The 24,452-nt window shown below is 34.6% G+C and overlaps 2 protein-coding genes across 3 annotated transcripts in view; both read right to left on the bottom strand.

Annotated features, from left to right (window-relative positions):
- LOC148125269 (neurobeachin-like) overlaps positions 1–2,251 on the bottom strand; it is a 178,710-nt gene extending 176,459 nt beyond the window's left edge. For both annotated transcript variants that reach the window (XM_087937243.1, XM_087937244.1), the window contains exon 1: positions 2,083–2,251. The gene's annotated coding sequence lies outside the window, so the exon portion shown is untranslated. The remainder of the gene's footprint in view (positions 1–2,082) is intronic.
- Positions 2,252–10,438: 8,187 nt separating this feature from the next.
- Positions 10,439–24,452, bottom strand: part of NBEA (neurobeachin) — a 166,210-nt gene continuing 152,196 nt past the window's right edge. The window contains exons 35-37 of the mRNA XM_087937881.1: positions 22,474–22,538; positions 13,921–14,029; positions 10,439–10,510 (exon numbers count right to left, since the gene is read on the bottom strand). Of these exons, the coding sequence (XP_087794007.1) occupies positions 10,439–10,510; positions 13,921–14,029; positions 22,474–22,538 (246 nt within the window). The remainder of the gene's footprint in view (positions 10,511–13,920; positions 14,030–22,473; positions 22,539–24,452) is intronic.

Here is a 24,452-nt window from a genome sequence, read left to right as displayed (position 1 = left end):
CTTTGAGATTGTATTCTCCCCCCCCCCCTCAATCTGTCCCATTCTAATTGGACATTTATATTACCTCAGTTGTGAAGTATTTATCTAATATTTCTATTTATCTCTCCCCACTCCATCATTCCATGCTTGAAAATTACTTTATCGTGTTTGATGAAAAATAACCATCATTTGCTGAAGAAAAGAAGATGCGGTCATAAAGATGAAGAGCATGATATGTTTTCTATAATGATTTACTGTATGTTTTAAATATATTTTCTAAATAAGCTTTAGTAGCTGATTTAAAAAAATATTTTTGATTTTTTTTAAAAAAAGGTTTTTTTTAAAAAGGGGGGGATTTAAAAAAAACCCTATTTTAAATAAGATAAAGCAATAAATAATTCCAAGTGTTGGTGCGAGAACTATTCTTTGTTCTTTGTCAGTAATTGGAGGCCTCTGAATTGAGAGCCTTAGAATGACACCAGTCAGGAATATTAAAATTTAACCTATAAAAATTATAGTAAAAATCACATATTTCATTATAAATTATAGGATTCTCAAATTAATAATGTCATAAGACCATGATGTAAATTTATTTCCTGTTCTCTAGTTAGCATACAAAATATACATACATTGTAAAAAGTATATGTTTATACATTTTTATGAGAAAAATGCTATCAATAAATAGCAATGTTTATAAAGATAGGTATCATTGCAAGACAAAGAGAAAGAAATGTACTTTTTTATGTACTTCTCCTTTCCTGCCCTATACATATTTCCTTCATTTCAACAGATTTCCATGTGAAAAGAGACTATGATATTGCTATGAACATACTAGATGTGCAGCAGCTTATATAGATGAAGTTTATAATAAATTAATTTCACTGGAGTTATACAGATACATGTTCAGAAACATTTTTCATTCATATAAATGGAGTAGAGACAGCATCTCCGTTTGAATGCATCAAATTGTAGGGACTGATAGTTTTCCATACATGCTGCTCTCAGTGAACATAGATCAGTATACAGATTTGAAACACTTGTCAGACAGAATCAGAATTATTAACATTTCTATTACATGTTGGACCATTTGACATGGATGTCAAATGGTGTAGGGGAAGCATGACAGAATTCTTGCTTGATGACCGGGAAGGATAGTTTCATACTACCTCAGCTGCAATGACTCCCCATCCCAATTTATTATTCACTCAAGCAAGAATCAGGACTGATATGAGCTTGATAGTAGAGGAGAAGGAATATTTTATTCAAGTACTATCACACAGGCAGAAAATGATTCTGATCTTCATATGCTTTATCTTTTATATGCTATTTATTTTTAATAAATTATATAAGAAATGAAATAATAATTTTTGTGTGGTTTGACCCAACACTGGTTTTAAATAAATACATACTGGAGTCAATACTGCTTAAACATATTATGGATAATTATAGCTCCAGTAACTAGTATGAACCAGATCTATTACTATTATTTCTGAGTAGCAAATAGTTGAAAAGAAGCAAATAAAACATTGCATTTCATTCATATATTAATGTCTTTAAACAGGAAAAAATGTTGCCCGGGACCTAAGGCTTATCTAAGACTATGAAGATTCCACCTATGGCTAAAAAAATTAAATTTGTAGTTATAGTAAAAGGTAGTAAAAGTATACAAGAATGCCTTACTGTGTGAAATTGCATGTATCAAACACATGAACAAATTTAAAAAGTAAGAGAATGATTACACTAAAATATTTTAAAAATTGAAAATTTGTTTCAAGTATATTAAGTTTGGTTTAATGATTAAGTTATCAGGCTAGAAATCAGATCATGAGTTGTACTTCTGCTTTAGGTGTGAGAGCTGGCTAAGGTGACTTTGGGTTACGCTTAGGCCAGAAATAAGATAGCATAAAGAGGAAGAGGAAGTAATGAAAGCTAAAGGAGTACTTTACAATTCAGTTAAGTTCAAGATTATCCTTACAATGTAATAATTGCATGAACAGGAATTGAATCCTGTTATTTGTATCATAAATGCTCACATCCATTCAAAATACCAGATCAGAAGTATATAATTAACAACATGCCTATAATAATTAATTAACAACATACCTATATGAAACAGCTCCCCAAGCACCATGCTTATTTGTAAGAATATTCAGTATTTTCTGCTTCAGCTGATTTGCGGTAACATGATCACGATGTTTGGCCACACACCTGATAAGTGATCACACATCTTCCTTCTTCGGTCATGCTAAGCATATTGGGCAATTACTTGAGACTAAAAGAGAAGTGATGCTTATGATTTCATTAGGCAAATAACTTAAGCTAGTTTTACTTTCTCTAAACATTTCTTTTTAAAAAAATCATTTAAACCAGGGATCTCCAACCTTGGCAACTTTAAGACTTGTGGACTTCAACTCCTAGAGTTCCTCTGGGAGTTGAAGTCCACAAGTCTTAAAGTTGCCAAGGTTGGAGACCCCTGATTTAAACTATGCATAGGACACAATAAAATTTATTATTCCTAAACTTGAAGATATTATTTATTTATTTATTTATTCATTCATTCATTCATTCATTCATTCATTCATTCATTCATTCATTCATTCTCAAATGTATATGTCCACCCAAGACCCAGAAAGCAACCTTTTGGCAGTGTACAACAATCCAATGAAACAGCAAAGATATAAAACAGTCATTATCTAAAACCATTATATAATGTTTATTAAAAAGCATTAAAAACTATAAAAGTAAAAATGAAACAGAAAGAAACCAATAGGCAGGGAAATATTAACAGTAAGAGTGATACTTCACTAGGTTACCTGTCCCATGTACTTCCCACTCCTGCTGACATAACCAGATCTTGAGGGACCTTCAAAACTTTAGGAGTGATGAGGCCAACCTCATCTCTGGGAGAAGAGTCCGAATGTAGGTGTCATGACAGAACAGGTGGACTACCTAGGACCCTAGAAATGAATCCCCCTGGCAACAGAACTGGTAACATGCCCATTCCATTGGATCTGGTGGAATGGAAGATGAACCTGGAAAATCCCTCAAATAACCCAGTTCTATGCTATATAGGGCTTCATAGGTCAACCTGTGAAGAACCTTGAATTTGACCTGGAAACAGACTGGTAACCAATACAGCTTATATAGCAGAAGTGTAACATGTGATCTACCCAAGACAAGGTGTACTATAAATATCCAAAAATGGGTACAAGTAAAAAATATTCATGCTTGCCCCAAGGATTTCTGTGTCAGCAACATCACACACAATTCCCAATTACTCTTAAAAGATGCTTTTTGATAGAGAGCAAAAAAAGAGGAGAGTATTGTTTTTAAAACACAGAGATACAATTCTACGCATATATATAAAAAGTATTTTATTAAATATTTTACATAAAACATATTTCAGTGAACTTGACAAGGATAACTATAATGCATTGATTAATTAAGCAAAATATAATCCTCACTTTTTTCATTTGTTATTAAAAGATTTTTTTTTTTTAGAAAATGAAAATCCAGAATTTTTTTTGCTGCATATGAAGATCAATAGCTCTGAGAGATAAATTATATAGAACCTAGATCTCATTCATGGAAAATTCATGCTTCCTTACAAATTGATTCTTCATTTTTATTACATGCTAACCATATCTTCTGACTCATATTTTTGTAACAAAAATCAGAAAATTTCTTCTAGATCACTGAAAATTAAGGCACAATTATGACATATGTAATATTTCAATGAAAATCTGGATGGAATAAATATATTATATCCTTTGCTTCTAAATTCATCAAGTCACATGATGTCTATAAATGCTAATATAAACATAACCCCTCCCCTTTATTGCTTTTTTAGGTTATCTGCTCTATCTCTAATTTTTAAAGAACTCTTATTTGTAAACTTATTTTTAATGAAAAGTTACCCTGTTGTGAATTCTCAGCCTTCATCCTTAGCTTTATTTTTAAAAAATGCCTCTGGGTGTTATATAGGCTCCATAGGCAATTTTAGAAAATAAAATGGTGTATGAAACCTTACTAGTAGAAAAGAGATAAAGATAAGTGAGATTGGGTGGCAAAAAAAACCCCACATCAATCTGGCTTCTTTATTTTGTAACTAACATGGCAATAATTTTGTAAATAGGTAAGTTGTTGCATAGGAATTATTTTGTGAAAGCAACAATAAGACATTTAAAACATTACCTATTACATTACCATCTTTCTTCTTCGGTTCTGACTACTTTTTACAGAGATATGATTGAGATCGTTTTAATAAACTGCATCACTGTTTGGTTTGGTAGTAGCAGTGCCTCAAATAGAAGGTCCATAGAGAGAGTGGTAAGGACAGCTGAGAAGATTATAGGAAGCTTGTTTCCTGTTATTCAGGATACTGCTTAAAAGTGCTACTTGCTTATACTCAAAGCATTGTTAGAGACTCTACACCAGAGGTGGTATTCAGCAGGTTCTGACCAGTTCTGGAGAACCGGTAGCAGAAATTTTGAGTAGTTCAGAGAATTGACAAATACCACCTCTGGAGATTTTACAGTATCCTTTCCCTGCCACGACCACCAAGCCATGCCCACAGAACTGGTAGTACAAAAATTTGAATCCCACCACTGCTCCACACACTCACTTTATGATCAGTTGCTGTCCACTCGGGAAGGAGGTTTCGAAGTATTTCTAACAGGACTACTAGATTATGTAACAGCTTTATTCCCTATGCCATCTGTCTGGTAAACTCTTAAGATTCATTTTTTTCACCATGTACTTATATACATCCGAACTAGACTGTGTTGTTTCTCTGTATGTATGTTCATAGTATGTGGGCAAGTGGGTGTATGCATACTTTTTTGTCATGTTTATGTAGTGTATATTGGAGGTAGTGACCCTTTGAGAGCTGTATGCAATGAAATTTTATGTTAACATATGCCAGTTAGTGTACATTTAAAGTGACAATAAAGTTATTCTAAGTCTATTCTTGTAAATAGTACATTAACGTATATAGCACAAAGCTGACTTCAAAATATTGCAAAAGAAGCAGTACAGATGATAGTCTTTTGCCAATATATTCATAGAGGACAGTTTAAACTTGCCTAAAATTCAGCATCACAACCTAATGTAAAAAATGGCTTCTCTTATAGTCTCACAAACTTGATTGTGATAATTGATCATGAGGTTTAATTTAGTTTCTATTTGAATGTCTAAGCTATTTAAACTAACATTTATTATTTCTACAAATAATTTTCACTGTGTTCTGTCTAACTAGATCTCCTGAGACATACAATTAATATAAGCATTACAAGACAAACAATACAAATCTGAAATAGTGAAACCTATACACTGAAAACAAAAACTTTTTAAATCTTCAATGGCTGATCAACTTCTGCACTTACTTTCTAATTTCAACAAGAAAACCCTTAAAATCTTCCTTGCATTATACCAGCTGCATATCTAAGGTTATGTTTCTCCCAGTAATAACACCAGTTTTTATATCTTTTATTTGAGCATTTTTTATAACATATTCTACAGATGTTAAATGGATAAGGTTAGAAGGCTATCTAATTTAGAAGCATTTAGTGGCTCCATATTCCATTAGAACTATTATTTCCTGGTCTTCATAACAAATTTTCAGTACACCCATCTTTTAAAGAAATAATTACAATTGGACAATTGTCAGAAGCTATCAAAGCAAAAATGTAGGTAGTCCTGGAGTTCCATCACTGCAAAAAATTATTATGACCATTTTTCACACTTACAAATGTTGCAGCATCCCCATGGTCATGTGATCAAAATCTGGATGTTTGGCAACTGGTTCACATTTATGATTGTTGCAATGTCCAGGATCATGTGTGATCATCTTTTGTGACAAGCAAAGTCAATGGGGAAGACAGATTCATTTAGCAACCATGTTAAGCGGACGGTTAACTAACTTAACAAATGCAGTGATTCATTTCACAACTGTGGCAAAAAAGGTTGTAAAATGGGGCAAAATACATTTAACAACCGTCTCATTCAAACAACATAAATTTGGGGCTCTATTGTGGTGATAAGTTGAGGATTACCTATACTTTTTTGGGGGGGGGACTTCTTTGCCTTCCCATAACTTCTGAATGTTAGCAATATCCATGTCGCTTTTGAATCAAACTTATATATTTATCAGTTCCTGTTCCCAATACTGTTAAAGTCTGGACTTCAAATCTTAAGTATTATGTTACTAACATAATTATGTTACTAAGTGCATTTATTCAGTAGTTTGAACATTTTTTTAGTCTTGATCACTTATTGGAATTAGAATATAGACTTTGGTCACAGCTGTATGCTTTGCAAATTGCTTATCAATCAGTGTAGCACTTAACTGCAATCATTTGTTAGACTCTTAAGCAATTGTGCTAGTATTTCATCAAATCCTGCAGCTTTCTGGATAATATTGATATGAATTAACATTATAATATATAGATTTGCAAATGGGATGAACAAATTGTATTGTAGGTTATACAAATAAATATTGATATGTTTTGCCACTAAATTTCAAACCTATAGAATAATAAATTGTACTCAATGAACATGTGAGAATTGGGGGGAAATGGGGGAATAAAGGAAGAGGTGATAGAAAGAAAAGGGGTTATTGTCAGCATGTGACGCTTTTGAAAACATGTCTCAAAGCATTCTGTTTGATATCATTCGAGACTGTATTCATAATAATTTGAAATATATTTTGTTTTCTAATATGAAATAGGATAAAAACTGCATATTTGAATAATGTAAAACCATTGCATATTTCTCCGTCAGGATAAGCATGTTTTAGTTAAATGTATTTTAAGACCACAGACATCAAGGGGTTAATTATTCAATTTACCTATTTGTAGAAAGAAACACCAATTAGTACAATAATACTGTTCAGTAATGAGGTTAATATTTCATCAGCTCATTGGACAGTTAAATCAAATTTTCATTTTTCATTCTGAGTAATTATAGAAGTTAATAGAATGAATGGATATTAACTGTGAAATAGGCTTTTTAGAGAAAATGGACTAATGATGAAATAAAATTTTCTTATCCTTCTTATGTTAAAGGAGAATTACATATTGTTCATTGTTTTCAAATACGTGGGGACAGGGCATTCTAATGAGGACAATGGGCAAGCAGCTTTGAATCTATGCTATTTTATTCTATTTTATCTTTTAATTTGCTATTTTAATTTACACGTCTGTGTACACACACACACACACACACACACACACACACACACACAAATTATAGCTGTTGCTGCAGCCCTACATCATGTGATGAAGCTCAGAGCCATGGTGCATGAAAAAGGCTCTTTGTTCCATGTTTGTGAATCGGGCTGGAGCTGGACTGGCAGTGCAATGGGGATTTTGGGGGGCCCTATAGTTCTGGAGCTGCTTTTGACTCTTTTTGGGGGGAGGGGGGTGCAACAGAGCCCAGTCTCAGCACAGCACAACACAGCAGCCAAGCCAGTAATGCCTCAACAGAAGTAAGAAGACAAAAAAATCAACAGAGCAGTGGAGATCTTAGACTGCAAAGTGGTGAGGCAAATGTGGCTGGGACAGGACTGAGGCAGTTTCCCTGGGCATAGCAAACAGTCCCAGAGTCTCATGATTCTGGGGTTCCCTACTACTTCACAGGAAATGGTACAGGGCAGCCAAAAGGGAAGAGATGAGGGGCATAGACAAGTGGGAGGGGGAGTTCCTTACTGAGGTCTGTTGCTGGGATGGACCGAGTACAAAATGGATTGAATTGGGTAGGCTAATCACTTAAAAATCCATGATTCTCAGTTAACAGTAGTAAGAAGGACTTAAAAATCCATGATTCTCAGTAAACAGTAGTAAGAAGGACTTTCAGGATTACCACTGCTAAGCAATGGAAGCATATGATGTCTTGCTTTGCAACTGCATCACTTAGCGATGAAAATTCCCATTCGAATTGTGGTCATAAGACAAGAAACACCTGTAATTCTTTGGAATGGGATCTACAGGCAGAAGTGGAAAGTTCACAGCTTACAGAACTCCCAAGAAGGCTGCTGTTTGTCTAGCAGATGCATTGCTTGTGCAACAAGCGGATGATGTGAACTTAATAAATGCAATTTACAATTCACACTTTTCATTTTACCAAAGGAGCATAATATATCGCAGCAGCATTGAAGCTATATTAAGGCTTATGAACAACTACCGTACTTTCCAATAGCCAGCTAGGACTGTTCATTACCTTTACTCCTCTTGAAAGGGTCCAAACTAAATTCCTAAGATCTATATTCTAGGTAGCCCTTGCAGGAGGGAGTTCAAGTCCTGTATTGGGTCAACCCACTTTACAGGTGGTAGTTGTGGGGAAAATAGGAGAAAGAAGATCTCTATTACCTTGAGTTATTTATAAAAATAATAAGAAATGCATGTCAAACCCGATCGCATCACAGGCCATATTGTGACATATTGCAATGTTTTTTGCCTTTGCAGAGCTGGAGTGGGTGCGACCTGCATGGGCCATATGCGGCAATTTGACAGGCCTGGTATATAGGATATACAGAGCCATGGTGGCGCAATGGTTAGAATGCAGTATTGCAGGCTAATTCTGTTGACTGCCACAATTCAATCATGAGGTCAAGGTTGATTCAGTCTTCCATCCTTCCGTGGTCAGTAAAATGAGGACCCAGATTGTTGGGGGCAATATGCTGACTTGGTAAACTGCTTAGAGAGGGCTGTAAAGCACTGTGAAGCAGTATATAAGTTTAAATGTTATTGCTGTATAATCTGGGTCCTCATTTTACCGATCTTGGAAGGATGGAAGCTGATTCAACCTTGAGCCGGTGAGACCCTAACTGCCAAACTGCAGAAGTACTGCATTCTAACCACAGTGCCATCACAACTCTTTTAATGTGTTTTTGTTTGTAATACTAGTCAGTGACCATAATAATAAAGATATTCATTCATTCTTTTAATTACACTCCTTAACTTTAGACGAGAATTCTTAATTATGTTAACAAGCTTTTCAAACAATTTTCTGTGTGTATTTAAGAATTCAGTTTTCAACACACACTTCTACTGCTCTGTGGAGCAGTTTTTGTTTGTTTGTTTGTTTAGGTCAAGGGATTGTGATGAGTGATTTGAAATATTTGCTATTCATATGCTGAAATTTTATTTTTAATTTTTATAAAAAGCTAGTTTTGCTTATTATGCAATAATAATATTTTTAAAAGTTAAGGACTTACGTTTTTAAAGAAACCCATCTTTCAGAAATGTCTTTGTTTGCTCACTAGAAAATTGACTTAAGATTTCTCCTTAAGGGAATTTGGTTAATATTCTAAATTGTGTTTGCTAACTGAAGCTGGATTCTAATTGAATATTCTCATTTTGTCTATGTTTCTGACAGATCTTATACTGCAATAAATTCTTCAAAGGGCAGATAACTCAATCTTCTACTGTCATCTTAAGTTTACTACAGAATGCTCTGATAAATATCAAATGTTATTTACCACTGAAGCTGTATGAAATTTCAGTGTGACATATGCTTAATTGCAAATGTGATCTTTAAAATTTAAAGACAAAATATTTAGAATATGTTTGGTAAGATTCTATGTTTGCAATTCAATGTATGGTGTGTGTGTGTGTGTGTGTGTGTGTGTGTGTGTGTGTATACACAAATACATATGTACATATACATACAGATACATATACATGAATGAAATGTAAGTCAAAGATCTGTTTTTAATCTTTGCCAAAAAAAAAAAAGTAACAAGACTGATTGGTAATTCAAGTAATAGCAAAAGAGACAGACAGACAGTTCTTCTATCCTACCAAACATGATAAATTGTTATTTAGCAGAATATATAGAATATAATACAAAGGAGGAAAGACAACGACATATGTTGTGCCAACTCCCAAGGATGAATAGACAGGAGTCTAAATAGTAAAGTTTCTCTAATGAGTGGTAAGACCATAATCTTTATTGTGAGATGAATGGATAAACAAACAAACAAATAAATTTCTTTCTATCTGAACCTTGATGTGAGTTAAAAGTGTATCATGAGCATTTAAATAGAATTATACATTTTTTAAAAAAATTCTTTACAATTCAATGGAATGGGACCAAAATTGATGTGACAGAGACAGCAGGTAAAAACATTCCAGAAAAATGGAACTGGAAACTATCATCCAGTGCAGTTATACAAGGCAAAGGGTTTAATCAAAAGGGATGGGTAGATTAGGAATAACAAAATCTGGAATCACAGAATAAAATTAAGTCCAGATAAGGTCACAATTCCAGGGATCTCATTTGGACTGGGTAATATGTGTCTCTGTGAACTATTTACGAATCCTGTGGAGGACAGAAAATGATCCCAGAGCATATAACTCTGAATGTGGTTTCCACATATCGTGTTGAGTTTCTCAGGACTGTTGCTTAGCATATTGGGAATTACTATGGCAGAAAAGCAACTTCTTTACTTTGATAATCTTTATATATCATATACATGGTGAGCAATAAGCATATTCCACAGTTTGACATAATCAACAAACTCGAAGTCTTCCTGAAATTAATGAAATGCATACTGTTTTGAGGATATTTTACGGTTTATTCAATTATTCAGTGTGCATTCATAATATGTTCTTCCTCAATCTTTTCCAAAGCTTGAACATCTGGCATCTCCCTTTCCATGTAGGAATCTAAACAATGTTGGAGATAAGCATTATTTTATCAACGTGTGAAATTAAGGATATTGTATAATAGTTTGCACACTCTGTTGAGTATTCTTTCTTTGATACTGGAATGCAGATTTATATCCTCCAGTCTGTTAGTCCCAGTCTCATCCTACCGATTTGCTGGTATAGCTTGATTAAGATCTCATTCTTTGTTTTTTCTGTGGCTGTTCACCAATTCCTGCAGCCTTCCAATTTGGTAATGATAAAATCTAACTTCATCTTCAAGTATGAGAAGGGAATTTCTAATATATTTTAAATGTTGAAATTTCTATTACATACTATTTCAGTTTTCTTTTGCCTTACGCTAATCCCCTTTGAATCAGTTACTATCAATTCATTGGTGTCAATTTGAAATTGAAATCCTTTTCTGGGGTTCAGAAATATTTTGAGAAACGTCTCATTTTTCTGTATCGGTTTCCATCTTCAGTATCATTACAGATGTTATTGTAATACTGCCTCATTTCACTTTTAAGAGCTCTCTGAAATTATTCGTTCTTTCCTGGAAGCTTTGTCTTTCTTGGTTTTAGTATCTCTTTTTTTTCTTGGCAATTTCCATTGTTTGTTCTAACATCCAGTTCGCTGCTTCTCTTTCTTGGGTTTCAGCAGTACCTGAAAATATTCCTCCTTTATATTTCCAACTTTGCTATTTTTGTTTGCATGTTCTGTTGATTAAAATCTGAATTTGTTTATAAAACTCATCAACCTCTTGTTCTTCTGTATTCTTGATTTTAGCATAAATGTGAATAACTGTCATATTAAAGAACTGCCCATTAAGTCTAATTGTTACTGTTCAGTTAGTGATAGCATAGTGGCCAAATACTATTTTTGCTATGCCTTTGCTGAATATACTGTTCCTTGTTGTTCATGTCCTGAGTTATAAACAGTGGAATACTGGAAGTATCCAATATTCATTTCAATTTGCTAGTATCTAAGATGTCAGTGTGTGTTCAATTCATTTTACCCTTCATTATGTTGAACTTTTTCAAGTTTATATTTATATTTCATGTTCCCACTGTAATTCTATCTTTGCATCTTTGGATTTTCTTTTCCTGCATGGAAACCTCAGCAATTAGACATCTGGAAGACTTTAAACTAGCCACATCATAAACACCATTATATTCCAAAAGATCCTCAGTTTTTCCTCAGTAGTAAGGCAGTCTTTCTATTAATGTGGTTTTCTTGGTAAAATACAGGAGCAGTTTACCACTGCTTTTTCCCACATAGTATAAAATGATTCCTTTTCTGTATCTTCCACCTCTAGAATTCTATTACATAACTGGTGCTCAATTTAGATGTGTACAGCCTGAAGCAGACAGATAGGATGACCTTCACACCTTGTATGACTGCTGAGAGTATGCAAGTATGTATATGCGCGCGCGCACACACACACACACACACACACACACACACACACACACACACACACAGCTGAGAGTATATATTCTCAGTATATACTTCTGGAATTCTCTGCTCAATCTTTCCAATAAAAATATTCTAATCGCATTTTAGCCATGAAAAACTGGTTGAGTGACTTTGGGCCAGTCACTTTCTCATAGCCCAAGTACCGTATATACTCGAGTATAAGTCGACCCGAATATAAGCCGAGGCACCTAATTTTGCCACAAAAAACTGGGAAAACTTATTCACTTGAGTATAAGCCGAGTTTTTCAGTACATTTTTTATGCTGAAAAAACCCCCTCGGCTTATACTCAAGTGAGATTCCCTCTGAAAAAAAAAAAATGGTGTGGAGCTCCGGAGCTGGGCAGCCACTTCCCTGCTTCCGTGTTTCCTTTGCAACTTGTAAGCATGGGGGTAATCGGAAGCAGAAAAGTTCTTGCATGAGGATATATTGTTTTTTCTTTATTTAACTGTTTTTAGGGGGGGAAAAAGACCCACTGTCATGTGAGAATGCTCAGACACGAAATCTATCTGCCTGAAAATAAGTGGGGGGATTTTAACAGAGGGAAGACATAGGGAGAAGGCAAAAGCGACGGAAGATCCTTCAGGGGAAACTGAGGGGGAGACTCACCCTTGGTCCAGATGAGCCCCTTCCCCACCCCTAAGGAAACAGAGGCAGCCAGCAAGGGCAGGCAAGCCCGCTTCGTGGACTCCGTCCATCCTCGCTCCCACCCACCCACCCAAAGCCACGAAGTCCCCCAATCGCGCAGCCCAGAATCGCCCTCCCCTCAGGGGGCAGCAACGACACCCGGTGTTTCCTGAAACAAGAAGCTCCGCTGTGCAATGAAATCGCCCTGGCTCTAGGCTCAGAAAACAACGCGAGCCGAGGTGGCTTTGTTTCCTCAGCCCTAGCTGCTTTCAGTCCGCTCGGGAGAGGAGGAGGGGGAGGAGGTGGTGGCAGCGGCTCGCATTGTTTTCTGGCTCTAGGCTTGCGATCTCAGAAAACAATGCGAGCCGAGGTGGCTTCGTTTCCTCAGCCCTAGCTGCTTTCAGTCCCCTCGGGAAGAGGAGGGGAGGGGAGGGCGGCAGCGCTCGCATTGTTTTCTGAGATCGCAGAAAACAACGCGAGCTGCTGCCGCCACCTTCTCCTCCCCTCCTCCTCCCGAGCGGACTGAAAGCAGCTAGGGCTGAGGAAACAAAGCCCTCGGCTCGCGTTGTTTTCTGAGATCGCAAGCCTAGAGCCTAGAGCTCAGAAAATAACGCGAGCCGCTGCCACCCCCTCCTCCTCCCCATGCTTACAAGTTGCAAAGGAAACACGGAAGCAGGGAAGCGGCTGCCCAGCTCCAGAGCTCCACACCATTTTTTTTTCAGAGGGAATCTGACACGAGTATAAGCCGAGGGGGTTTTTTTGAGCACAAAAAATGTGCTGAAAAACTCGGCTTATACTCGAGTATATATGGTAATTTCTCAGGGTTATTGTTGCAGGGAGAATAGGAGGAGGACATGTTCATTGTCCTGAGTTATTTGTAAAAATAATCAACATAATGCAGCAGATATTTCACACAATTCTAATAACAAAATTTACATTTAAACTGTAATGGAATTGGTAATCTACACCAGCAATATTAGAATACTGTTACTTTTAAATATGTGAATAAAGAAGATTCTAAATATGATACTATTTGTTTCTATAGAGTTTAAATTAATATGCATGATTTCTATTAAAATGAATATAGATTTTGAATAACAATAGTCAAAGTTTTCCTTTCAAAATCTATTTTTCAAATGATGACAAGTTAAGTGAAAACAGAACTCCAGAGTTTCAACAACTGAGGCTTACCTCAAATTCTGCATGTTTGTGTACATCTTCAGCTCTTTGTCTGTTCAAAATAAACTCTGCTTCATTTGCAACTCTTACAATGTGATCCTTCATTGCATGACACAATAATCTAGGGGAAAAAGTGAATTGATCTCTCAGACATGAAACATTGCATTAATCATCAATTCATTTGTTTACATTAAGAGTAAAATAATTTATTAATTATTTGCTTTGTCAAAACAACAAAACTCCAAAGCAATTTTTTATCCACAACGGCCTAATTAAGAAGTTTATAAGTTTCCTTTTCAATTTTTAACTCAAAAAAGCAACAGTAGAACAGCACACAGTAGTGAAAATGGCTCACTAGTGTACATATGTCAAACTCGATCATGTCACATGACATCGCATAATGTATAGTGATGTTTTTTCGCCTTTGAGGAGCCAGGGTAGATGTGGCCTGCATGTGATGTATCTGATGTGTGGACCACCTGTTTGACACCCTGCACTAGTGTATTGCTTGACTCTGATCAAGATCTCCCCCTTCCCTCAATTTTACTTTTTAGGAGAATGTTAATAAAAAGAAAATGGAAAGATAACATGTAGAAAGCAAAGCTTCGGCCTGAAAATCAATTGCAATAAACTGCATTATCAATAATGCATTGGGTCCTACTGAAGAAATATTTTTAGATAACAGATAATCAGAGTTGGAAGGGACCTTATAGGTCGTCTACTCCAACCCCTCATCCAAGTGGGAGACCCTACACCATTTCTGACAGATGGAGTCCAATCTCTTCTTGAAAGTCTCAAGTGATGACACTCCCCAAACTTACGAGGGCAAGCTGTTCCATTGGTCGATTGTTCTCACTGTCAGAAAGTTTCTCCTTATTTTCAGGTTATTTTTAGCTGGTTGAAATCCATTATTTTTCTAAGTGGCCACATCAGTCATGATAACCATTATGTGACAGTCCCAAAAAGTCACTCTCAAACTTCTAAACATTCCCACTAACCCAAAGACCACTGCTTTAGTTTCCTAATTTAAATCCAGACTCATTAGTAACAAATTGAGTTATAAAAACTTTGTGAAAAGTTCATATACATAAAAAGCATAATCTAATCACCAAATGATTATTATTATTTTTTAAAATAAAACACTATTATTTGGTTGACATATAAGAGTTAATATTACAGTATGTCTGATCCAACTGAATACAATAAACATGTTATCATAGACTTCAGTAGATTTTAAACAATAACGCTTTTAAAAGTCTTATTTTTATGTTGCTTCTTCAAATGCAAATAGTTTTGGAAATTCTTTGTAGATTAAAAAAATGTTCTCTAATTGGTGTTTTCTTTTTTGTAAGGTATACTGACTATTACAATGAATCTTCCAGCTCCTAATGCACTGTTTCTGGTTTCTGACAAAGTCAGAAAAGCAAATCATTCATGTTGCATGTTTTTTCATCAAGAGAGAATCTCAGATATGTTGCTATCAAATTAGTTTTGAACATGAATTATAAGGTGTCTTCCAGATATCTTTACAATAAAATTTCTAGTTTTAATGAATTTGATGATGTAGAAGAATCCTTATATCCAAACTATTAAATGCAGCTTTGCAGACAAATTGAACCCAAGAGTATTTATTTTCTTTAAAAACAAGTGGCTAAAATAACACTGAATGGTTAAGAGATGGAGTACCAAATGGCTGCACCTATTATATGAAATATCATATATATGAACAATTAGGGTTTCCTTCCTTCTCTTTTCTCTTTTTTTTCTTTTTTTATGTAAGTTGGGATAAGATTCACTTTATTTTTCCTAACTATGGAAATCCTACATTATGGTTTATACAGTCATTTTCATATAAAGTATTTCTACCAAAAAATAAATAAAACAAAAGCAAGATCCTACATTTTCTGTAATTTTAGTTGGAGAGGGAACCACAAACAGAATTTCAAAGGTTGTGTGTGACCTCAGGGATAGATTTCCCATTGTTACTTTATAATGACATTTCAACCTGAGTGGCAGAAGGAAGGTAATGAACTTCTGTAGACAGGTTCTGTACAAGAGTCATATAAAGCATACTAGTTAGTCATCCATATGTCTAATACAGTCCATATAATCCAATTAACTATTTACTTATTATACAAATTTATATGTCATCCAGTTCCCAATGATTCTGGGCAGCTAAAGTGATCAAATGTGGAAAAGACCTTCACAGAACCACTGTTTCAAGCCCAGCTCCACAAGAAATTTAGTACCAGGAACATAGTTTCTCTTCCTTAATCAAGCTGTTTGAAGTTATCTTCAGATGTGAAAAAAAAAATAAAAGAACTGATTCCTAGTTTGAGGCTTGTAGTTTAAAAAGTAATTTCTCACTAAACATAAGGATGTTCTTTCTGGAAAGAGAAAAAATGAATGCTTTTAAATCTTAATTAAATTTGTGCAGTTTTCTGAATACCAGAGGTTTGATAAACATGTCTTCAAGAATGACTTTCTTAGTCATGTGCTAATAGTGAATTTCTCAGGTACTAGGTTAATCAAACGAAGCTAGTTTTGAATATTTATATTTTTGATTTTCCACATAATATCATCATTCTTTTATTACATATTTTTGTTCTAGTGGGCTAAATGATCCAGACTTTGGTTTCTTTTTTATGACTTTTAAACTTATGTAACTAATGTCTTCCAAGGCCCGTAAATGCACATTCACCTGTCTGCTAATTGGCTATAAACTTAACCAAGCAGAATGAAGTGAAGAAAAAACTGCGGTTCTTCCTATCAAACTTTCCAAGAAACCTGTAGATATTATACATTTAGATAGTGATTTCCCAAATCACTGCATTTATAGCAGTATTGGTAGTTTCAGAAAGATAAAATTCCTGTAAACCAGACAAAATATTTTTCTTGATTTTTCCCAGACACAGCTAAAGTGCTAAGTTTCCCAATTATTTTCAAAACGATAAGCTTCTGTGTATCTTATGGTGTTGCAGTCACGCATTTTAGATTTTTTTTTTTATTATACTGCAACTTAAATTGAATTTACCTGTGGTCTCCAACTATTTTAGACCTACTGGGTATTTAGGAAAGGCAATCTTTTGATCTCTCTCTCTGAGGTCTGCAGGGAGGATTAATATCATGACATTGGAGCTCTACCATTCTTACATCTTTTTGAAGGGAATGTTTATGTCTCCTTTTTATTTTGCATCCATTCTTTATTTTATATTTTTAATTGAATTACTGATCTGCCTATCTAAAATAATTAAATTGGTTGAATTTATTCCACAAAGAAATTATCTAAATTTGTTCTGTATTTTTCCTGTGTTAACTGGTATTTAATTAGAAAATACCATTCTATGTATGATTCAATTGAACCAAACATATTTTTGGCAGCATTTAAGGATTTTTCTATGAATTGGGATGTTTAAAAACTGATAACCAGAACAGGGAAACTAAGTCCCAAAAATGCTGACAGGAATTCCACTTTAAAATACAGCAACAATTTTAACTATACAGGTGAAACTTGAAAAATTAGAATATCATGCAAAAGTTCATTTATTTAAGTAATGCAAGTTAAAAGGTGAAACTAATATATGAGATAGACTCATTACCGTGATTTGTCATAATTGTGATGATTATGGCTTACAGCTCATGAAAACCCCAAATCCACAATCTCAGAAAAGTAGAATATTACATGCAATCAATAAAACAAGGATTGTACATAGAACAATATCGGACCTTTGAAAAGTATAAGCATGCATATGTACTCAGTACTTGGTTTGGGCCCCTTTTGCAGCAATTACTGCCTCAATGCGGCGTCGCATGGAAGCTATCAGCCTGTGGCACTGCTGAGGTGTTATGGAAGACCAGGATGCTTCAATAGCGGCCTTCAGCTCTTCTGCCTTGTTCGGTCTCATGTCTCTTATCTTTCTCTTGGCAATGCCCCATAGATTCTCCATGGGGTTCAGGTCAGGTGAGTTTCCTGGCCAATCAAGCATAGTAATCCCACAGTCATTGAACCAGGTTTTGGTGCTTTTGGCAGAGTGGGCAGGTGCCAAGTCCTGCTGGAAAATGAAGTCAGCATCACCATAAAGTTTGTCTGTGGAAGGAAGCATGAAATGCTCCAAAATTTCCTGGCTGTGTTGACCCTGGACGTAATAAAGCACAGCAGATGACATGGCTCCCCAAATCAACACAGACTGCGGAAACTTCGCACTGGACTTCAAGAATCTTGCAGTGTGTGCCTCTCCATTCTTCCTCCAGACTCTGGGTCCTTGGTTTCCAAATGAGATGCAAAAGTTGCTCTCATCAGAAAAGAGGATTTTGGACCACTGAGCAACAAACCAGTTCTGTTTTTCTTTAGCCCAGGTAAGACGCTTCTGATGTTGTTTGTTGTTCAGGAGCGGCTTGACAAGAGGAATACAACATTTGAAGCCCATGTCCAGGATCCGTCTGTGTGTGGTGGCTCTTGATGCACTGACTCCAGCCTCAGTCCACTCTTTGGAAAGTCCCCAACACTTTTGAATGGCCTTTTCCTGACAATCCTCTCCAGGCAGCGGTCATCCCTGCTGTTTGGGCACCTTTTTCTTCCACACTTTTCCCTTCCACATAACTTTCTATTAATGTGGTTCGATACAGCACTTTGGGAACATCCAACTTCTTTTGCAATTACCTTTTGAGGCTTTCCCTCCTTATGGAGGGTGTCAGTGATGGTTTTCTGCACAACTGTCAGGTCAGCAGTCTTTCTCATGATTGTGATTCCTACTGAACCTGACTGAGAGACCATTTAAAGGCTCAGGGACCCTTTGCAGGTTATGGCTTAATTAGCTGATTAGAGTGGGACACTTTGAGCCTAGAATATTGAACCTTTTCACAATATTCTAATTTTCTGTGATTGTGGATTTGGGGTTTTCATGACTGTAAGCCACAATCATCTCAATTATGACACATAATGGCTTGAACTATCTTGCTTTGCATGTAATGAGTCTATCTCATATATTAGGTTCACTTTTTAAGTTGCATTACTGAAATAAATGAACTTTTGCACGATATTCTAATTTTTTGAGTTTTACCTGTACATACTTGCAATTCTTTCCATGGACATTATAGCTCAGATAAAGCAACCAGAGATGAAATTGGTATGAATATTTTTCTATTCTTTTTTGTCTTCTGCAGGTGCCAAGTGACTGCTGGTGCTTTTAGCTACTGTCTCAAAAAGAAATGCATTGCTTGAGGCCAGATCTTAGGGAAAGGTACTACTATTTGCTGATGAAAAAACATAGAACAATTCCAATCCTTTACAGTGAAAGAAAATGCCTATGTTTTGTCAGTTTCAAATAAAGCACTGCAAAGCCAGAAAAAGGCCATTTTAATATGGAAGGATAAAAACAATTCCAATAATACAGATACCATACCCTTTCAAAGAGCAGTCTCTCCTTTGCAAGATGGAATAAATAGCTCTTCAGAGCGGTAGTGAATTTCTCCTGCTTTACAAATTACATATTACATATTTGGCCTCTCATTCACTCCCCAGCTCCTCGTCCTATTCTCATTAGGCACAGAGATATCCCCCCCCCCAAAAAGTCTGAAATCTACCCTTAGCTCTCTCTCTCCCCCCAAAGTCTAAACTTGATGATACAGCTCTGAGTAAAGATCACTGAATTTTGAGAGACTTCCTTTTTTGTAGGACTGCATTATAAGTAGTCCTTTACATTTTAATTATCTACATTGATTAGTATTACTTATCCATTCATAAAAGCCTTAAGCTGTGAAACTACACACCTTGCTCACATGGGAAGATTTGGATATGTTTTGGTCAAAGTGCAGTGTCCCATGATATACTGCAGGGGTGTCAAACTTGATTTCATTGAGGGCCTCATCAGGGTTGTGTTTGACCTCCGAGGCCAGGATGGGTGTGGCCAGCTTGATGTCACTTGTGTCAGGGGGTGTCTGTAGTAGCCCGAGCCCTTTGCCAGCAAAAACAGGCTCCCGAGCTCCATTTTCTCTGGCAGAAGATGGCAGGAGTCCATCATAGCTGAAAACAGAGCCTGGGAGGGCTGCGCACGCAAACTCCGTTTTTGCTTGCAGAGGCACCACAGGCCAGTCCTTTGCTGTTTCTAGGGCAGCCCCCCAGGCCAGATCTAACCCCCCCGTGGACCGGGTCTGGTCCCCGGTTCTTGAGTTTGACACTCCTGATATACTGTATGTGTGTATGTGTTCCTTTGGGTCAATGTTGACTCCTGGTAGCTGTTAAGACAAATTCCTGATGTTTTCTTGGCAAGGCTTTTTCAAAACTGGTTTACCATTGCCGCTTTCCTAAGACTGGGACTAGAATATCCAGTTTGTAGCCCAATGCCTTAATTACTGAACCAAATTGGCTCTCATGATACATGACAATACTGTTTTGAAATTGAAGATGGGAGAGCAATTTTAAAATGATATTGAGGCTTACTTTAAAGAAATTGCATTATACATGCTGAACTCTGGAGACAATTAAAACAGTTGTTTTTTAGGCTAGCCATGGAAGTGATTTCATATTTATTTTTAAGTTTTAACCTATGTATTAGTGGCATTCTTTGTAATGACTTTTAATTTAATTGTATTTATCTATATTTACTTATTTATTTAAAAAAGATTTGTATGGCTACCTATCTTTAATTGATTTTATTAAACACACTGAGAGAGTTAATTAATTTAAATTTAATTGTGTTTAATAAAACTAATTTTTTTCAAGAATCATCATGAATTATAGAACTTCTTTTAGTACTTTAAAAAGAAAAATGTAGTTCTTTAGTTCTCAAATTCTTTTGCACTCTTCTTCAATCCACAATTTAAAATTCAATCATAAATGTATAGTAATTATAAGCAATTTTACAATCCATTAAGCTTGTTTTGTTTTAATTATAAATCTCCTTTGTTAGATTCCTATAAATGATCTGCTTTATAATTTCAGGCTGTTCAAGGGAGCACTTTAATTCAAGTACACATTCATCAACTGTTTATGTCCTGTTAATTGTTGACAACAGCACAATTGCATTCTCTAGCTATGATTGATGAATAGTATTCACACTTTACCTATTAAGAAAAATAATATTTATGATAATTTGTTTTTTGCGGAATAAAATAAAATTTAGGATAGAAAGAATCATACATTTTAACAATGTACTAAACTAGTGAGATATATATCAACACCTAGATATCTATAGAGATGTATAGATACAGATGATATATACAGTAGTTATTGATATAGATGATATATAGAGATATAGATATAAATAGAGAGGAATGATATGTAAAAAAATCATCAATTATTGCTGTAATTATTCCTTGATCAGAGAAAGAACACTATTAGCATTTCAAAGAAGGAACACAAAACTGAGATTTGTTCAGTGTAATAAAACTGTAATCAAGTCTTCTAACATATATTCTTCTATAGTCAGAAAATGTTAGAAGCCATTGCATTTTATAACAAGAAAAACGTATTTCTTTTTAATTAATGTACATTTTATATCCAAATATTCTTAATCATGTTAACCTCAGCTGTGGCTACTAATTTCTACCATAAATATTACTACTTAATTCATGTAGATATTAGCACGGGAAAGCTATATTACATCTTAAAATATTTGCACAAAAAGATTATTCATATTTCTCCACAATTAAAACAAAATAAATGCATATTTCTGAGTGAATCCTGCAAGAATTTTACAAAATAAACTATCAGAAAGACTACTGTTATAACATATTTCTTACAGCATGTTGTTCCATAAATTTGAATCTTATCATTTTATAATTGCAAATAGTATTTTAACAGTTACAGAAAATACCAGAAAGCAGAGGTTTTTAGAAATCCTCAAAACAGCTGCTACCATTTTTTCACTTCTGTATATAATGATGCAAATAATATATTATTGCAACAAATAAACTAAAATGCTGTAGATAATTACTAATATTTAAACAGTTCTTATTAAGCTTTAAAAAAAGACACTAAACACTAAACTTGCTATTTTGAGAGTATAATATCACAGTATTATGAACAAAACTAACAGAACTAGATTGCATCCAGAACATTAACTCTTTATATAATATGCACAAATAAAATTTCTATCTGATGTTAAAGTACCTGAAATAGCATTGGGACTTATGATAAAAATAGCATTTCCTCGTTACTGCATAAAAACACTATGAACAAGATGCTCCAAAGCAGATGGAGTGACAGATGGATTATAGATTGGGTTACTTAGATTCTGTCTGAAAAAAAAAAAAAACCCTCTGCTGCCCTTGTAAGATGATGTTCAGTTCTCAAAAAAATCTTATAGCTATTGCATAGGTATTCTAAATAAACATAGAGTTCATTGTTTCACTATTGCATAGGTATTCTAAATAAACATAGAGTTCATTGTTTCAATATTTCATGTATAAACAAATGTGCATATTTTATGCCAAACATCTCTACTGTAAAACTGTTTAAATAAAATAACTCATTCTCTGATATTTTTGTAGCAGATGGTGAAGATTTATCGTCTAATGGAATTAAATACTAAATTACTACTGGTCCAAAGATTTTAAATTAATTACCTTCCTTCATTGATGAGCTCAATAAAAGCAAGTCCAGCATTCTTCTGAATAGAATTTTGCCATTCCTAAAGGAGAAGAGGGAAAAAAACCACAATTTAGAAAGTGGCAATTCTTCTGAAAATGTAACTATTTTTATTAATTTAAAATATTCAGAACTCTGATTTACATTGTTTTTTTCTAGCCACTATAGTTTATTGAAATGTAATGCAATACTCTGCATTGTTCAAGGACATCAGATATCTAAATCCAAAATAATAGACCCACTTGTGAAGTTTTCTTTTGATCATCATTAAAAAAAAAAACCTTTGCTGCTGAATTTTTTAAATAATGAATTTTTAAACCATACATTTTATAAATATTTTAGAAAATAAATATATTTTATTATATACAGTATTTTTATAGTTCAGTTTTGGATGAAATTCTAAAAATGACAAAATTACATTCTACTCAGTTTCCATAACCAGGTTTGAAAGTAGATGGTGGTCCTTTAAAAATTTAATCTCTTCCTCAGAATTTGATTAGACTTGGTACAAGACTGTCAAATATGACTTATCAAAAGTATAGACTTTAATGCTGACAAAGGCAGGGCTTATATGTAAAACTATGATCCACTATTGAAACTCTAAGCTTGGCTCCCTGCCATCTTGATTCAATGGATATTTTGCTGACTTCTTGCTGACTCTGTAAAGCAGAGGAGAAATATCTGAATATCTATTCTCTTTAAGAAACATATCTTTCTCCTTAACTGCTTTTCTTTCTTACAAGTTTACAAGAGAACTATAACATATAAGATAATTTGAATTATAGTTTAGTATTATGGGTCATTCTCTAGTGCAGTCAGTAGAGATTTGCAAGTTAATCATGTCATTTGATTCCAACTAAGAGTTGCCATAGTTGACAAACAAGTCAACTAATCATACTTAAATTTAACCTAAATTTAAGCTAAGGATTCAGATGACCTCTAAATTCTGGTTAATTTAAAAAAGGGAACTGGAATGTTCTGATTTTCTTATTGTAAGCCCTGAGAGAAATGCATGAAAGTGGAACACAAAAGCCAACTTGGTTTATTTATAAACCAGATAATAGAATTATAGATATTGACATGATATCCTAAATATTCTTAAATAGATTTCTAGCAAAGATATGATAATAATTATTCTTTACCTAGCTCTTTTTTAATGCACAGGTTAAAAACTCTTATCTTAGTCAATTGATATTTCCAATCTTCCAAAGATTTAATCTTAGAAAACTAGCCATAACATGGGTTTTTCTAACCATATTTTTAATTTCTCCAAAAAGTATTTCAATAGATTTTGGCTATATTATGAAAAACAATAGAACTATGTGATTATCTCAAGTTCTTAAGGCAGAAAATACAAAATAGGATATATTTCTTTCTGTTGAATTTAAAAACAAAACAAAACAAAAATGAATAACCCTAGTTCCTGCTATCTTGGGATATATCAACACCAACTCCAAGACTATTTCTGTTTGCAGAGATAGAATGATTATTGTACAATGGGCTGGAGAATATACCATAATATATGTGATTTGGGAAGAGGTTGTGTTTGATTCCATGTTTTAACTAATCTGCTAATTTCCAATGACATTCCCAAAGTATTTTAAACATGTCATTTCCAACTATTTTATTTTCTCCACATCGTCACTTAAAACAGGGTAAGGAACAAAATACTAATAGATCAGGAGCCAATTCCATCATTGCAATTCCTCCTGACAGATACGTTTATATATGTCCTGGCCTCATGAACAACAGCTTCTTATCTAGGTTATTAGCATACTAAATATGTCAAACTAATTTCATGGTCATAAATATAGTCCAAGGTTAGAACAAAAGCAAGTTCACTGACAGTCTCCAAAGAGCAAGTAAATAGGGAAGTCCAAAGGAAAGTCACACTGAAATCTCAGAGACTTTTTTTCTTTTCTTTTTCTTTTTTGGCCACAAGAATTACAAATCCCAC

Source organism: Pseudonaja textilis, chromosome 7 (assembly GCF_049901715.1).
Source record: "Pseudonaja textilis isolate UNSWEBS1 chromosome 7, rPseTex1.2, whole genome shotgun sequence".
Lineage (NCBI taxonomy): Eukaryota > Metazoa > Chordata > Lepidosauria > Squamata > Elapidae > Pseudonaja > Pseudonaja textilis.
The sequence above is the reverse complement of the archived record's forward strand: the minus strand, read 5'-3'. Positions and strand labels throughout refer to the sequence as shown.